Below are 18,976 nucleotides of genomic sequence, written 5' to 3'. Positions count from 1 at the left end.
TATTCTGCGCAGTGAGAAAACCTGAAGTCATTTTCAAGTTCCACCATTTTGTCTTTTCAGTCATGTCAAATTTCTAAACTTTCTAAATCTCTGTTTTCCGGCTAATAAAAAGAAAATAGGATTCTACCGAGTCTCCTATCTACCTACTCCAGGACTTCTATAAGGATGAAATGAGATGAGGCACGTGAAAATGTTTCACAGACATTTGGTTAAAGTGTAAAATGTTTGTACCTACTGTAAAACAAGTCGTGTTCGTGGGCTGAAGAAACTCCAAGGAGGCTAGTCACTAGGGAGAGGAAGCCAGGTGTTGCTATGTGACGTCGTTACCCGGCACCCACAGCGACCATTTCCAGGCTGGGCTGGGCTGTGGGCTGCATTTTGCACCATGGGGTCTTGGCAGCATTGGCTGCAATTTGGTAAGGTGTTGCTCTGGGGTGGTGGCAGAGCCTGTGTCCCACTTGGGTGAAGCTGGGTGTTGGTTTGTGGGCACCAGGTTCATGGTGCTGGCTAGTGCACGTCACGGCAGCTCCTGCGTTGAGCTTCTGCCCCCTGGTCGTCAGTGTGCATCATAGCGATTGGTTGGACAGTTGGAGGGACACAACACATTAGCCTTTTATATATATAGACTCGTGGCCCGGTGCACGAAGTTCGTGCACGGGGGAGGGATTGTTCCTCAGCCTGGCCTGCACCCTCTCCAATCTGGGACCCCTCAAAGGATGGCCTACTGCCGGTTTACAGGGATCTAGCCTAAACCGGCAGTCAGACATCCCTCTCGCAATCCGGGACTGCAGGCTCCTAACTGCTCACCTGCCTGCCTGCCTGCCTGATTGAGCCTAACCATTCGGCCTGCTCTTCCCCAACTGCCCCCCGCCACTGGCCTGCTTGCCCCCAAATGCCCCCTCGCCAGCCTGATCACCCCCAACTGTCCCCCTCGCTGTCCTGATCACCTCCAACTGACTCCCACCGCCGGCCTGCTTGCCCCCAAATGCCCCCCTGCCAGCCTGATCACCCCCATCTGCCCCCTGTGACAGTGTGCTTGCCCCCAACTGCCTCCCCTGCCAGCCTGCTCACCCCCATCTGCCCCCCCTGCTGGCCTGCTTGCCCCCACTTTCCCTCCCCACTGGCCTGCTCGCCCCCAACTGCTCCCCTACTGGCCTGCTCACTCCAAACTGCCCCCCTTGCTGTCCTGATCATCTCCAACTAACCCCCACTGCCGGCCTGCTCGCCCCCAACTGACCCCCCTGCTGGTCTGCTTACCCCCAGCGGCCCTGCCCCCCACCAGCCTGATCACCCACAGCTGCCCTCCCCTCTTGGCCTCTAACCACCTCTACCTCGGCCCCGCCACCATGGCTTTGTCCAGAAGAATATCCGAAAGGTCTCCTGGAAGGTCTCCCAGTCTAATTAGCATATTACCCTTTTATTAGTACAGATATGTACACATCTCTTGGACCTGGGATTTGGTGAAATAATCTTAACAGAAGGCATTAAAATAAGTCCTGTTTGTGATTTAGTAATTTTATAAATGCTTAAAGAGAGTTATTTTAATGCATATCATAATAAATATATCAAGTATTGTTTCCAAGCACTGTCATTATAATTAGAAGTGAAGAATCGTTTTCATTGTCACAAATTGTGTGTCTGTGTGTGTGTATGTGTGTGTTATTTTTAAAGTATACTACACATATAAAAGTAGGATTTTGCATACACTGAAGTTCTGTCTATGGTTATCTCTGACTAGTAGGGTTGGGACAATGTTTTCTTTTTTCTTTCCGTTTTCTGCATTTTCCAAATGTTCTTCAAAGAACCACAGAATATTTTTTGTGATCAAAAAATGTTTAGCCTCGGCCTGTGTGGCTTGTTTGGTTGTGCATCATCCCTGGCACCAAAAAGTTGCCGGTTTGGTTCCGTCAGGGCACATGCTCAGGTTTTGGGCTTGATGCCTGGTAGGGGGCATACAGGAGGCAGATCATCGATGTTTCTATCTCTCTCTTCCTCTCTTTCTAAAAATCAATAAAAGTATTCAAGAAAAGAAAGAAAAAATGGTTTAAATGGCAATTTTAAAAAAATCTTTTTCCCATGAAACTGTATCTGGAAATATTAAAATCATTTTTTTTGTTGTTTCTTAAAAGCCCATATTTCTTTTGCATTTCTGAGTAATTTAGTTTATACATAAGTTTACTTTCATACACATTTACACTGTCATATGTTTTCCATGTACTTTCTACTTTTCTGTTAGTTGATATTTTCATGAGCTGTTGAAAGCATTATTTGATTAGTCTTCTCATACTTTTTACTTGTAGGTTGGTGTTTGGAATGCTGTATCCTGCATATTATTCATACAAAGCTGTGAAATCAAAAAATGTGAAGGAATATGTAAGTATAGTTTTATGAGTGATTAATTTTATTTTAATGTATCCATTACATACAAGACTAGAAAAACTCATTATTTTAGAAACAGCTGGCATAATGTTTTGGGTTAAAAATGTGATATAAATGTGGAGTACTGAAAATTAGTCTGTTTTTAAACTAATTTTCAGTAGAATTCTAAAGTAGGAAATAAAAAATAGTGCATTGTCAATTGACATTTAAATAAATCTAATTCCCAAATGAATAATTGCATGTCTCTTACGTAGTTTGTAAGTTCCAGTATAATTAAGAGGTTGGGGGATTGTCTGGTTTTTTAGCCTTATAAATTTATAGGTATATTACTAGTATATTTCTTCAGCCTCAAAACCTTTTCCCTCTTTCATAGTTGTTCTGTTACTTTCTAATTGATTTAAAAATGCAGATACCTCATTATTACTGACCATTGTAATCAGCAGTTTGCTTGCTATTTGAATGGACTTAACTATTCTGGATATTTTATATTAATGGAATCATATGTGACCTTTTTGTGTCTGGCTTCTTTCACTTAGCCTGTTTTCAAGATTCATCCATATTATAGCATGCATGTATTAGTATTTTATTCCTTTTATGGCTGAATAATATTCCACAGTATGCATATACAACATTGTTTCTCCATCCATTGATGGACATCTGGATTATTTTTACCTTTTGTCTATTATGAATAGTGTCATTATTAAGCTCTTACATTTATATAATTCCCTACCAATTTCAAAATTAACACAGTCCTATGGTTCAGAAATCTGAAATGGATCAACAGGACTACATTCCTCCTGGGGGCTCTAGTGTAAAATCTGTTTACTTACCTTTTCAAGCTTCTACAGGCTGCCCACATTCCTTGGCTTAAGGCTCTATTCCTCCATCTTCAAAGTGAGAAATGTTGGGCTGAGACCTCATGCTGTGATCTCTCTGGTTTTCTCTTCTGCCTCCCTCTTCCACTTATGAAGACTCTGGTGATTACAGTGGGCTCACCTGAGTAATCCAAGATCCTCTCCCCAACTCAAGGTCACCTGATTAGCAACCTGAATTCTCCTTTACATGTAACCTATCATATTCACACATTTCAGGGTGGGATATGGACCTTTTGAAGGAGGGGGATATTATTCTTCAGACCACAATATCTCACTGGTCCTCACTACAACTCTATAAAGTAGGCAGGAAAATATTCCAATATTATAGGCTCAGAGCAGTGAATTAACTTGCTCAGGGTCACATGGATCATTAAAGAAGGAATGGATATCTTCTGTTTCTAATATTTTATTCTTTCTTTTCTACCATGCTACCCTCAGAAAATTAGGTGAAGATCTAGCTTCACAAAAAAAGTTGAAATAGCTTTCACAGCCAGCTGGTGAAGGTGCTTCTGATGAATTCCACGGCAGGTCTTCAGAGGCCACAACTATATGGGTATTTTCTAAGAAGAGCAGTGAGGCAGCTTAACCAGTTCTAGAGCAGGACCCATAAGCAACTAAATGAAATATAATCAAAATGGTAGAAAATGAAATTGGAAGTCTTTGAAAGTTCTGTAAAGTCTTGGCAGTTCTTTAAGTATTTCTAACCTAAATTTATTTCTGACAAAAATTTTCTTGCTGAGTTTCATCTAAACTTAGTTATCCAATGTAACCTTCAATTACAACAGTTTTACCAGCAGTCTGTTCTCAGAAAGTTTTCCTGTATGGTGATCCCCATCCAAATTTGCTTTGTTCGTTTTTTAGCAAAATTAACCTTCTTAAAATTTCCCTATTTTATTTTTAACAGCCTCTTATACTATCTGTTATTATGTTATGTATTTGGTTTTGTTTGCCTTCCCCACCATAGAGAGTTTTGTTAACTGCTATAGTTCCCTACCTAGAACAGTATATGGTAGGCACTCAATATTTTTTGAATGAATGAATAAATAAGGAAAGGAATAAGAGTTGACTTTTAAGTCTATGTCAAACACTAAATTGTGTTTACAGGAGCATGTGTACTTCTTAAGTAGATTGGTCTAGTTTCTCAGCTTTGCTGCGGGGGTAAGGAGTATACAATCTAGTCCCACTTATCCCAAAGCCCACTTTCTTTGAGGTATTTGGTTATTAACCTAAATTCCACTGATATCTGCTTCAAAATTATTTTCAGAAAGCAACATTTTTTATTAATTTACTTTTTCCCACCGTAACTACTACCATTCCCTGTAAGCCTTCAAATAGTAGATTGCACCTGATAAAACAGATGGCTGTGTTCAAATCAAAACACATGGAAAGTGCTGTATATTTTGGCAACCTTCCTTTCTTCCTTTGCCTATTTTTAAAAGAGAGCTTTCCTGGGATATAATTTCCTGTATAGTGTGGCTGATATGGCCTACTTAAAGTCTTTCAGTCTTGCAGTAATTGAAATGTAAACTTACTGAAGAATTAGTGTGGTTTGCAAATTTTTTCAAGCTTATACCATTTCATGACTTGAAAATAGTGTGTTTACTTCCAAGTGGTGTGTAATTGCTGTAGCTTTTCTAGGAAACCAGTGTTTTTATTCTAAGAATGTTGAAGAAAGTGGCAATGAAAAGATTGTCTAACAGCACATAAAAATCAAAATCAGACATTTGGTCCTGAGATTTACTGTGAGCAAGAACAAAGAACAGGGAAAACTCTGTGAGATTAGTCCTTTAAAGGGCTAGAAATGGCCCTCTAAAACTCTATTGACTTGGGTTTTGAAAGTGACCTAATTTTTGGCTGAGTATTTGGGTGATATGAAAATGAACAAACATACCACATACTGGTTCTTATCAATTATTAAAATCTGAAGTTGCTTACTAGATTTAGGGTGGAGAAAAAAACCCCCGAAGAACTTCTCTTTATTGTCAGAAAGTGTTCCTTAGGAGTCTTTTCATATTTTGCATTAAAAATATTCATTTGGTTCAAGGATTGTAATAATGTAGGTAGTGTAAAGATTAACCCACTGATTAAAGTGGAATTTAAAATTTTTTTTTTTTGAAAATTGGCTTTGTCAGGCCACATACTTATCTGTTTATTTTCCATTCTGATATTCTTAGTTTTTATTTTTATTAAGGTTGTATTTCTTTATAATTTTAAAATCAAAAATTTTTCAAGACTTACTATGAAAAACAGCAGTTTCCTACCCTCTCCTCATCTCCAGTGGCAACTACTTTCAACTCTTTTATCTGAATCCTTTAGTGTATGTATTTTCATATCTAATTAACATGCTTATACTTTTGCTATTTTTTAATTTTTCACATGCACATCATCAGTTGCCTTCCTTCTAATAAAGATGACTTAGTAGTTGCTACGTTCTGGTGGGGGCTCTAAGTATTCAATTTATAAACTTTTACTTGGTTCCTATTAGCCCTACTCTAAACTGTGCCAGAGATTTGCAAATCCAGAGAACCTTTGATTCACTCTTTACCAGAGACTAAGCCTCGGAGTTGGGCTGCGGGAAAGAGGGGTACGGGTACCATCAGACAGCTAAAATAGGAGGGCAGTTGTGCCACCAATTCTTGAGCCTTTTTTGGGAGTTTTGCAGTGAAAGTTAGGTTTGCAGTTTTTCCCACTGTTGGCTAATACTCAGTTTTCTCAGGCCTCCTAAATCACTTCTCATCCATTTCCTTCCTAGCTCCACAAATTTGATGTTCTCTTCTATATCCTTCTGAACTTGGGTCTTTTAAAAATATCCGTTTACTGTTGTTTTAATGAGATTTGTGGTGGGGATGCAATTAAATGTGTATATCCAGTCTACCGTCTTCACCCAGACTTCCAAATTGACCTTGTTAGTGGGATACTGTGGTTGAATTATTATGTGATACCAAGTAAGGCTTATTTTATCATTAACATTGATTTTAAATGTGTTCACATAAGAGATAGGTTTAGCCCTAACCGGTTTGGCTCAGCGGATGGAGCGTCGGCCTGTGGACTCAAGGCTCCCAGGTTCGATTCCTGTCAAGGGCATGTACCTTGGTTGTGGGCACATCCCCAGCGGGGAGTGTGCAGGAGGCAGCTGATCAGTGTTTCTCTCACATCGATGTTTCTAACTCTCTATCCCTCTCCCTTCCTCTCTGTAAAAAAATCAATAAAAAATATTAAAAAAGATAGGTTTAATGGTAATTTACATCATTTTTAAATCTTTGACAATAATTTCGAATTTTACTTTTAGCTGACAAACAATGAATACATGTGTATCTTGTCTTGAGTTATAGTTGTTTATAAATCAGGTTTTGATAAAATCACAATTTTCACTTTGAACAGTAAATGAAATTACTTGGAACAGTTCATTATCCTTTAATGAAGTAAATGTACTTATATTTACCTAAAGTAGTGATGAGTATTCTTTGTAAGCTTAATTTTTGATGTGTCAGATTTACCTATTTTATATGTAATACATATCAATATGTAACTTAGCTGCTGAAATAATTGATAGTGTTATTATCAAGTGAGATACTCTACCTTATGTTTTCTAAACACACTTTCTTCATGGACATCTCAGGATCATTAGTTACATTGGATCCATTTTAAAAAACAAGTGGTAAGCTTGAATAAGGTTGTCGAATTGGGGAGCTTTAAATGAATGCCCAACACAGTTTCTTCTAAAATTTTGGCATGTGAATTAGCGTACCGCTTCACCTTTATGAAATTAGCTGAAAGCATCCTCACAACTTTCATGCCAACATGTAGCTGAACAACCACAGCTGTCTTGTCCTTTTGTAGCTTCCAGGGCAAGTACCTTGGAAAACAGACATAAAGGAAAAACAATTCTCACGGTAACATTTAAACCTATGAGGCTAAGTCAGGCATTTGCTAATATCTAGGAAAAATTTTACCAACTATCGTGCCAATGGAAATAGATTTTTTAAAAACAGGGACAGAAACCGTTGTTTCCATGAAAGGAAATGTTGTTAAGTAATAAATTGGAGGGAGGCCTAGCCACCTCCACCCTAATCCCTAGTGATGGAACAGCTTAAAATCATAAAAGCTACAGCAACCAAAAAACTCAACTGCCACCACCCTCCCCGCAGGGAGAACTGTGTGCAGAGGCAGCCAGTATTCTGCCTCCCCCTAATCTGTTCGGAAATAACCACAAACTCACTACTTTGAAGAAAACCTCCAATAAGTTCCAAAAGGGAGAAATAATAATTGAATACAAGAAAAAATATAAAAATGCAATACTAGATGAATTAAAAAATTAAAATGGCAGTGATACATTTAGATTTTTGAATATGATAGATTTATAAGCCTTTATTTTGAAAAGGAAGTCAGAAAATGAAACATTAAACTCACAAAGCAAGAAAAATATCAAAATTAAAGGAATTTGTAAAGAAAAGTAGGCTGAATAAAAAGGCAGAGATAAAAATATAAAATTGGGAGAATTACAGTATCTAAGAGGTGTTCCCCTTGAAAAAGTCTAATAAGATACATATTGAAATAGCTGAGATAGAGAAGAGTAGAAAAAAGGTCTGACAAAATGTGAAACAAGAGAGGGGTTAAGTAAACAATGATAAATTTGACAGTAAATACTAGACTCCCTAATTTTTTTAAATTTAAAAATAGAATATTTTCTAATAATGAAAGGCATAGCAGGTCTTTTCCTTTTTGGCTAAAGGTTACATTATTCATGCAGGAAAATCTTCTCTTTTACACAATCCAGGATATACCTTTGGAATGTTCAGCTACATACATCATCTTTCCACTACGTAATTTTAGAAATATAGTGCTTTACCAGCTACAGCTGTAATAATCAGATTGTCCGCCATATTGCCATCACACTACGGAAGGGCCCCCTAAAAATATAAAAGCTAGAGCTGTTCCTGAAGATTTTAGCTAAGTAAGAAAACTAAAATCTTTCCCAAAACCTCATGTAATTTTTAAAAGCTCAGGAGATGTTACTTCAGAAATGTAATAGAATTGCAAGAAGGTGAAGTTCTTTTTTAAAGCTATAAAATATTTAAAATATATTGAATTATATAAATACATAAAATTTTATCTCGCTGTTGGCTATCAGAATATAGATTGATTCTTTAAAAAACAATAAAACCACAAATCCAACTACTAGTAAAATGAAAGGTTATTTTCAAAAGGTTTTGAAAACACAGAAATAGATTGAGTCTAGTGGTTTCATTTTAAAATACAACTTTAACTTCCAAAGGTATCCAACAGGCATCTTTTAAATGAAGACCTAACACTTCAGTTTTATTATTATATCCTTCTTGAGAAGATTAGCAAAGTAAGTTATGGAAGCCAACTGGGGAAGTTTTTGTTATTAACGTAGTGTTTGAATATAACATCAGCCTAGTAATCAACCTTCTTACCTTCTCTCTGTAGGAGGCAGATTTACACCTGCTCTTAGGGAACAGTCTAAGGGCACTTCCTCCTTGGGCAGGGAGGGAGAGTTCACCGAGTGGCCACTCTTGAGATAACTGGGCTCTTGGGTTTGGGGGTAGTCAGCAGGACCGTCCTCATGGAACTTCCGAGTGGAAGAGCCTGAAGGCTTCCCTTTCCTGGGTGGTTTGCTCTAAGCTTTTGTCTGCTCAATTGCTAGACATAAACAGTGCCTCTGAAAACTGGACTAAAGGCCCAGCTTCTGTTTTTTTAGCTTTTTGGTTTGGGGCGGGAGCGGGGGGGCGGGGGGGGGGGGGCGGGGAGGGGGGGGGGCGGGGAGTGTTTGTTTGTTTGTTTGTTTGTTTTAATGATGATGTGCCTAAACTAAACAGTGTTATGAAAATAAGGGTACATTTTAACTTTTTATACTGAACAAATTTCCACACAAAACTGAGTCTATCATCTTTTCTCCAAACCCAAGCCTCTTCTGACATTCCGTTTATGAATGATACCACCTTTCTCTGCCTGATGCCACCAGAACGTGCACAGAGTAGCCTCCCACTGCAGTGTTCCTCTCGCTTTAAGGGGCATAGGATTGCCCCTGAGATTTGTTAAAATGCAGATTCTGATTAGTTCGCATGCCTGCGTTTGAGATTTTGCATTTCTAACAAGCTCCCAGGTGATGCCAGTGCTGCTGGTCTATAGACCACAGTTCAGGTAGCAAGACTTTTGTTGTGCATGTTCTCAACGGTGGTTACACATCGAAGACTCTGATGGGGCTTTGAGCCCCCTCGCTGCCCTCTCTCTGCACATTGTGATGATGGGGCCTAGGAATCTATATACATTTTTTTAATCCCCAAGTAATTCTTAGCAAAAATCAAAGTGAAAATCATTTACGGGTATCCTATTTTATTGTGAAAGTGAATGTAATGACCACATTGTGCTTTTTAAATATGGTTATGTATGCAGATGGACTTCATCCTAGTTTCCCTGTTGTAGGGCTGGCCATATCCTAAGTTCTGCTTCAGTAAAGTTTCTCTTGAGAATCATCCATCTTGCTTTCTGCGTCTCTCTCCAGCCTTTGTTCTCCTCCCTGTGTTTACCCAGGGCCTTCATGCTGTCTTGCACTCTGGCACTTGGCCAGCCCTTCCTTACCCCAAGTATCCTGTGTTCCATCACTCGCCTCTCTCTGCACTCACCCCAGTGTGAACCTCAGTTCTCTATGTGAGGTTGACTGCACATGCTTTTGAAGGAAAGTAATTTAATAACACAGGCTCATTCCAATCATGACAGAGATTGATTCTTCCTATAGTTTTTTCCTACCAATCTTTGCTTCTCAAGAAGGCTATGTTTTATCATGTGGTTTATAAAGGCTGGTTCTTACTATCTGAATGATTATTGCATGTTTAAATATGCTACAAGTTGTACATAGAGAGTGGTATCTTAGCTAGAGAATGAAATTTTTCATTTACTATGTTAGTCATATAACCTTGTCAGTCACCTGGAGAAAGGAGCATACCTTTTAAAAGGCGAAAGATTTATGCGATCTGAAGAGAAACCAGAGTATGGGGGGCATACCTTTTAGTGACTGTTAGTTCACTTGTGAAAATAGCAAGATGGAGTTGACTATGTCATGGTAGATTGGGCACAGGGGGACTTTGGTGCCTAAGAAGTGGTTCCAGCCCTGGTGAATACCTCAATTAGGCAACATAATGGGCCAAGACTTTGTGAACACTGAGGGAAAAAAGAAGGTAGGGTGACAGTTTAGCATGGAAACTTGGATGATCACTAGGATGTCCATTTAGACCAGTTTAGTTCTTTCTATCAGGGTAGGCACTTTACCATGCTAACGTCTGGAGAAATGCTATGTGGTATTATGAAAAGGGAACTGTGCCTATTATATTTATTATCCCATGTAAATCAATAGGACTTTAAACAATATAAAAAGTGAACTTCCGGGAATATATCTGAAGAAACCCAAAACACTAATTTGAAAGGATATATGCACCCCTATGTTCATTGCAGCATTATTTACAATAGCCAAGATTTGGAAGCAGCCCAACTGCCCTTCAGTAGATGAGTGGATAAAAAAGCTATGATACATTTACACAATGGAATACTACTCACCCATAAAAGTGGAAGGAAATCTTAATTTTTGCGATAGCATGGATGAACCTGAAGAGTATTATGCTAAGTAAAATAAGTCAGTCCAAAACCAGTACTGATACAGAGAACAGACTGACAGCTTTCAGAGGAGCAGGGTGTTGGGGCCTGGGTAAAAAAGGTGAAGGGGTTAAGCAAAGAAAAAGAACTCATTGACATAGACAACAGTATGGTCGTTACCAGAGGAAAAAGGGGTGGAGGGGCAGGTAGAAGAAGGCATAATGGTGATGGAGGAAGACTTGACTTGGGGTGGTGAACACACGAGACAATGTACAGATGATGATGATGCATTATAGAATTGTACACCTGAAACCTATATAATTTTATTAACCAATGTCACCCCAATAAATTCAATAAAAATTATTTTTAAGAAGTGAAATGTGAATTCTCAGCCAGCATGGATGGAGAGAGTTATTGAGTTATTTTGGACAGAGAAGTCATTCCTTCCTAAATTCTGCACCTGGCAACTATGCCCATAAGCAGTTCCTGTGTTTACACTGCTTTTTCAGCACTTTTTAGAAGATTAATTATCTTCTAGTTTTAAACATTTTTGTGCTTTTTCCTTCTCTCAAGTTCCTCAAACTACCAAGGTTGGGGTGAGATACATGGGGCTTCTGTGATTTGAGGGCACCTGGGAAGACCAAGGCAATATTATGACCATATTTCTGGTTACAATCTGCCCCATTGTAATACCGGGGACATCTATGTAATGTGAGGCTTTCTTCAAAACATCAGGCTCTTCTGGGAGGTCTTTGGCAGTGGTACCTGGAAACTGCAGGTAAACCATGTTGCTGTGAGTTCCGCATCTGAAAATTAACTCCCAAGTAGCTGAGTCCTGAGGAGCTGGAGAAAGTGGAGACATTCTTAAATGGGCAGTGGGGGAAGAAGTTCCCCAAAGTTGAAGAAGCCCAAATCAATCCCAGCCTCACATATTCACCCCCCACAAGCCCCATCTTTAAAAAATAAAAAAGCAAAAAGCTGTTTTCAACCATGGTCTCTCTTCACTTTGAATTGAACTTCAACTAGCTTATTTTCAAGCAAGCTTCTAACTTGGCACAGCCCTGGGAAAAATCCCATAGCTGAACCATCTGGGTTCGATAAAAGAGGGAGTTTTTCTTTTTGATTTCTCACATTTTGTTCCTTTTTGTTTTTAATGGGGGAAATCATTATGAAGTAACCAAATTATTGCATAATGTTAATGAAATAGGAGAAATCTTTTCAACTCTATACTATTTCTAAAAAATTCTATATTAGAAGGTCTCTCTGTGGTCTCCAAAATGTGGTGTAGAATTAATGTTTGGGGTGAGTTGACTTGAGTGAACAACTAATAATGGTCAAAAAATAAAGTTCTCTTTGGGTGGTCTGAAATTCATCAGTGTTTATTTCTTTTGAGACTCAGCAAAGATTTTTTTCCCAGTGAAGCATATTTTAGCATTTTATCCTCTGGGTTTACTTAGTGTGGTTATAATTGAAATCATTATGCATATGCAATTTTCCTTTTTTTCTTAGAGACCAACATTAATTGCTTTATGATTCCAAGAGTCTGAAATTAAGAGATGTTGGGAAGTTGTTGAAAACAACTGTAACAAAATAGGCTATTTTATGTTATGAACTGCTGTTTGCAGTCCAGAGTTACTTGTTTGAATCTTAAAATTAAGAAACTGTTAAGTAAAAGTCTGTTTGTTTTACCAAACTCAGGGTACTAGGTCCTGAGAACATGATGATAAACAAGACAATTTTGGCCCCTATGGGTAGTTATAGTCAAATAGCAGAGGCAGATGATATGTAAACAATTACACAGATATGCTGCAATGGAAAGTACAGTGCACAAAGCACATACATGACCTGTGGAAGGCTTTCCTTTAGAACTGAAGATGAATACAAGGCAAATGAATAATCCTATATAATAAAACCCTAATATACAAATCGACTGAATGGCAGAACGACTGGTCGCTATGATGCACACTGAGCACCAGAGGACAGACACTCAGTGCAGGAGCTGCCCCCTGGTGGTCAGTGCGCTCCCACAGGGGGAGTGCTGCTCAGCCAGAAGCTGGGCTCATGGCTGGCGAGCGCAGCAGTGGTATGGTGGCAGGAGCCTCTCCCGCCTCCGCTGCAGGTAGGCAGTAAGGAGTGAGGGGTCCCAGACTGCGAGAGGGATCCCAGACTGTGAGAAGGCACAGGCCAGGCTGAGGGACACACCGTCTCCCCCTTGACCAACCTCCCTCCTGTGCACTAATTTCATGCACCAGGCCTCTCGTATATAATAAAATAGCAGTTATATGTTGGGTCAAACATTGTTACTCTTATCCTTTTTGGTCTTTTATTAATTCCACCCATGAAAGCTTCTTGAGATTAGGGATGCCTTCACACCAGGGTTTATGATGATTTCCTGTCAAAGGGCTTTGTTTATAATAATTATCATATTATTTATCAAATTAACATATCACATAATTTTTATCATTCAAGTAATATTTAATAGTTATGTCACTTAACATATATGGTTGTTGATATTGCTGTTATAATATCACTCTAGTCATAACATAGAAAGAATAAGTTTTATAAAGATACAATTTAAGAAAAATACTTTTTAATTAATATGCCACTGCTGCTGGTATCTCTAGCTACATGCCTCCCACTAGAACATGTTAGTCTCCTATATATTTGGAGCCTATGCATTGCTCTCAGTTTCTGTTATGGAAATCCTAAAGATTGTTTTACAGTTGTAGTTAACTTTTGTTTGCTTTATTTGTTTGTCTGGGGATCTAAATCAGTTTCATAAAAATTGTCTAAGAATGTGAATCATAGAACCTGTTTTGTTTAAAAAAAAATGTTAAAAGATCATGAAATGAGGCCAGTTTTTCTCTTGGCATCTGGGTAGATAAATGCATACCTATTAAATGGAGCATGGTCTTTTGATAGTAAATTTAGCCTATGGGTATATTCATTTTACAGCATTCACTCAGGCTTAAAATATCCTCTAAGAGAGAGTAAAGCTAAGAACACCATCACATGACTGTCTGGGTTTCTGAAATGCTAAGGCTTTATGAAAGCCTTATGGATTATGAGTAATAATAAAACAAGTGCTGGCTTGTTAAGTAAGATAATCTCTTCTATGCACTATATAACTTAGAATGTGATTTTAGATACTATGGTTTTACATCACAGATGATTCCATAATCATCAAAAGAACTTGCCTAATTATAATAGTGTATTTTCTTAGGAAATAAATTAATCTGGGTATTTAAATGATTTTAAGATTCCATTTGAGGAATCTTTTATTTATATTAAATGAATGTATTTATCACATTTCTTTAGTCATGAAAAATATAGTGGGTAAAGTATTCCAAGATTGAAATATGACAGCCATTGCATTATAACCATTTTCAAAAGACATTTATTACCAAGTAGGAAAAATGGAAATTACAGTATTGCTTGTAAGTTAGCCCAGTTCATTAATTCTTCTAATAAGTATTTTTTAGCATCTATTTTGTGCCAGGTACCTACTAGGTATTAGGTATGCTCTTGAGAAAGAAAACAAAGTAAGCAAAATAGGCCATCAAACAACTTTTTCATGTAGTTTTCACACCAACTTTTATGCACTTCAGTCTTTAGCTATCTCAGTCTCCTACCCAGAATATATTTAATTTAAACTTCATGCATATTTCTAACAAGCTTATAATTTATCTGATTTCTTAATCTATCAAAAGTAGAAGGGGATCACTACTGAAGTCATATATACTGACAACACAGCTGATGACTAACATTCACACAGAATAAGTCACATTTGCCAATGGGTAACAATAAAAATTCAAAATAGTATTTCCCTGGTTCTGCTCCAATCTGCTACATGAGAACATCCATCTTTCCTATCCTTCCGTTTCTTCCCACATCCTTCTGGGAGTCCCCTGTTGTGCATCTCAAGCAGACTTTCATAAAATGGTAGTCCTCCTCTCCATTTTCAGATCATTGTAATATCACCCATCACCACTAACCCGGGCACTGGCTGTGCCACAGATGGCAGCCCTGGCACTGTGACAGATACCTACGTAATTCTGGAACTATTGCTCCCGTGGCCTTGCTCTGGGGTAAGGTGAGCTGCTAAAATTATAATATGCAGCAAAAATGCAGTGGTGAAAGAAATATAGAAATGTATTCTTTTCTCCCATAACAGTCCAGCTTGGGTGTTCATTTCAGCAAAGAATTCTCAGTAGCTGTTTCAACCTGGGCTCTGTCCACCTGTAGCATAGAGCTCCCACGGCTGCCCTGCTCCGTGCCCTCCCAGCCAGCAGAAAGGGGGGAACTGACCTGTGGGCGAGCTCCTCCCACTTCTCAAAAGCCTTGGCTCACAGTCTGTTGGTAAGAACTGGACACATGACCCCACCTACCTGCAAAGGGGGCTGAGAAGTACTGGCCCTGGCTGGGCCACTTCCCAGCCACAGCTCGGTCATCGTTATGCCTTTTTGTGGACAACAAGCCGTCACCTCTGTCTGATTCTCTCTTGTTTCACTGTCCTAGACCTTTCATGGTAGCCCCCCCTATCTCTAACACCCAGAGCAGCTGAGAGCATCCTCAGCCACACACTCCATTCCATCTGTAGCCTCGGCAGTTCCCTTTCCACCTGTATAGACAGTATTTCTAAACCTTTACTGCTCTCCTTAAATCCACTCATCCCCAGCTTTAAAAGATGGCCTGCCCTCCGACCACAGAGTAAACACTGAGGTCATCAGCTATGACCACTTCAACCTTCTCGTCAACACGGCCACTCTTTCCTCTCCTTTTGTCCCGAGGAAGATGCATCCCTGCTTCTTTCTTGAGCCCACTCTTCTCCCTAATCTTCTTAGCCTCAACTTGGATCTGGTTTCATTAAGGATTTCTGCTTTCTCATCATTTCAGTCTCACTATCTCCATGGTAAAACGTGCCATCCTTGAGGATGCAAACATGCTTTCATTTTGCCTCAGGCTACTCTGTATTCCCCCTTCCTTTTTTCTCTTTAAACCAGATCTCTTAAAAGACTAGTTTATATTTACCCATCATGTCTTCACCTCTTATCTGCTGTCTAACCTTTTGCAGGCCCATATTCAGTCAACAGTTCATCAACGTATATTTCCTGAACCCCCTTCTGTGCTGGGCACAGGGGCTTCAGCAGTGCACAAAATAAGGCCTTTGCCCTCTTGGGGTTTACATTCTAGTAGGGGAAGGTGGGGAGGGGCAGTAAATATTTGTTAGATGTGTCTGTGATATGTGACATATGCTAAAGAGAAAAATCAATCAGGATAAGGGAGTTAGGAAGATAGAGATATTTTAAGCAGAGTGGTCAGGAAAGACATCTCTGATAATTATTTGCTCAGAAACCTGAAGCAAGTGAGGAAGCTCTTCATATGAGGAAGAGCATTTCAGGCAAGGAAACAGCATGTACTAAGGCTCTGAGGCAGGACCTTATCCACGCACATGCCCAAAGGACAGGAAAAGGGCCACTGTGCTTGGAGATGAACAGGGGAAGGAGTGGGAGTGCTGGTGCCAGATCCATAGGACCTTCACTGTGGTGAGATTCCTGATGGGGGCCACGGGAGGGATTTGAACCAGAGGAATGACATGATTTGGCTTGTGTTCTAAGGCGATAACTCTAACTGCTCTATGCAAAATAGACCCAGTGTAGCAGAGTGATCAGCTATGGGAATCATCCAGACAGGAGATTATGGTCATCTGGGCTGGGAGGTATCTGTGGAAGTGATGAGAAGTGACTCCATTCTGGGGATGTTTCTAAGAGCTGACAGGCTGAGTAGTGCTGGAACCTTCCATCCTTCCAGTGGAGTTTCCTCTCCACACTCCACATTCTTTTCCTTCCTTATGGCCCAGGAAGCTGACCCATACAGATGGCATCAGCTCTGGCTTCCCTTTGGGTTTGCCCATGAGAGGCAGAAGACAAGGTGAACATGAGGACAGAATATTATTCTCCCTACTTCCTGCCCCCACTAGTTGGCTGTGTCTCGACCTGAGGCTGCAGCCCTCCCCTACAGTGACCCTGTCTGGACTCCTGGAAACCTTTCCCACTCCTCCCTCCTTCACACCTAGGGGTGATGGTAGTTCCTGCTGTTGCTAGCTCAAGAGTACACCACTATCCTTTATTGATTTTCCTCTACCTTGCCCACAACTTATAAACAGCCCCTTTAGTAAGCTTTCCTTAATTTCTTATGATCTTGACTCTTACTGAAGCTAGAGCATCTAATGTGAAAATAACAGAACTTTTTTTTTTTGGTCACAGTCATTCACTCATTTTTCTCCCCAATAAAATGTTAAATCCTTGAGGACAAAAGTTGTCATATTCCTATTTCTGTTACCATGACATGAAGTAGGTAGGGTTTGCTGCAGTTTTGTCAATGAATGTTATAATATAGTGATGCCACTTGAGTCCTTAAGAATTACCTAAATTATACTTGATATGAAAGATTAAAAGTAGGGTGTGTGTGTGTGTGTGTGTGTGTGTGTGTCCATCTTAGTGTTTATAGGTATAAGTTTCACCTTATTGGATAATTCAATTCAATTCCCTGGGATCAAAGAGACTTTTAAGAAACAGTTGAATACGTTTTCTTATTACTCATTGTTCTTGCAAAACTATCTAAACAACAGTTTGTTGATTTTACCAAGTGTTTTTGAACTGGAAAGAAATACTATTTGATCACAGTTTTTCAAGAACATAAATTTTACCAATAAAGATGATGCCAGTAACCTTGTTTCCAGTAACTTGAAAGGGGGATGGTGATTTATTAGTTACCTGTTAAGTGACTTTATTTGCATGACATTTTAATAGCACTTATTCCCATTATATTTGATTGCATACACTTACAAGATTATCAATGTGATTGTTTTCCTACCAATTTTTTTGTTTTAGTACTGCATTTTGTTATTGGTGTTTTCTGCTGGTCTAAAGAATATTTTATCATCACATATTATTAGTTGTGCTTATAATTTGGTGACTTGCTCTCTTCTCTTCTTTCTTTAACCTTGACTTATTTCTGTTTTTCCTTTGGGCAAAACCTTAAACAGTAGGCTGGACAGCCTTGAGGTATAGTTTTAATAAAAGCTTTGCTGAGTAATCATTTGGTATAAAATCCCGACCAAATCCATTAGTGGAAAAAGGAAGTAATATCTTTTCAAGGTTAACTTTCTTTGTGGTCGCTCCCATGAATAACACACACACACACACACACACACACGCACACACACACACACTGAATTCATTTAACTATTTCTTGGATTCAACTATATTTGAGATCCATAGTTCTTATAAGGAGAACAAAAATTCCATAAGGTTAAGAGAGTATGTTGTCAACTAATTTATTTATTAAAGATAAATTAAAACCATGGAGCTTTGCTTATGTAAAATTTTAGCCAATCCCCCAGGAAAATGTCCAGGAACACCCTATTGATTAGTTTGTTGATGTTTTTTAACTAAAAAGGCATACCCTTCTTTTGCTTCCTTTTATCCTTTTTTTAAATTGTTGACATTAAAATTCTCATAACTTAAGTACATACATGTTTTGCTTTTTTGGAGGTAGACTTTATATATTTTAAAGCAGTAATTTATTTTGTGGGTTTTAAAATTAATTTAATAATTTTATTTGAAAACTGAATAAGCACTTGACTACACTGAAGCAAGGGTGTTTTTGAAATCTATGGGGTGTGTAGCAGCTATAAATCCAAGAACTAGTCTTTCATAACATTCCACCAATTACTGTCTGTACAATTCCTTTCACCTTTACTCAGGTCTATTAACAGGCAAATTAAGACTCTCCTTGGAGTATTATTTATTGTTCTTTTCCACTTGGAAGATTACAAGCATAATGATGGTTGTGAAATAATGAATAACAAGCATTGACTTAAATAATTTATGTTTCTGAAAGTTTCCTAAACTTTCTGTGAAAGTGAGAATTTAATTTAAGCCTCTACCTTCCCAGGAAAGATGGTGATAATGTTCTCTGAGATCCCTGTGCAGAGTATAGTAGAGGGAGAGAACTGAAAAAAATTGGTTCAGACACCATCATTTTTTGGCTCTGTCCTTGTATGGTGGAAGGGGAGAGAGCTCTCTGGGGGTTCTTTTAGGACACTA

At 38.8% G+C, this 18,976-nt stretch overlaps 1 protein-coding gene across 2 annotated transcripts in view; it reads left to right on the top strand.

The window, feature by feature from the left end:
* REEP3 (receptor accessory protein 3) overlaps positions 1 to 18,976 on the top strand; it is an 84,725-nt gene that overhangs the window by 37,672 nt on the left and 28,077 nt on the right. For both annotated transcript variants that reach the window (XM_059662596.1, XM_059662595.1), the window contains exon 2: positions 2,301 to 2,373. In XM_059662596.1, coding sequence (XP_059518579.1) covers positions 2,301 to 2,373 — 73 coding nt within the window. The remainder of the gene's footprint in view (positions 1 to 2,300; positions 2,374 to 18,976) is intronic.

The sequence above is a fragment of the Myotis daubentonii genome, chromosome 13 (genome assembly GCF_963259705.1).
Source record: "Myotis daubentonii chromosome 13, mMyoDau2.1, whole genome shotgun sequence".
Lineage (NCBI taxonomy): Eukaryota > Metazoa > Chordata > Mammalia > Chiroptera > Vespertilionidae > Myotis > Myotis daubentonii.
The sequence above is the reverse complement of the archived record's forward strand: the minus strand, read 5'-3'. Positions and strand labels throughout refer to the sequence as shown.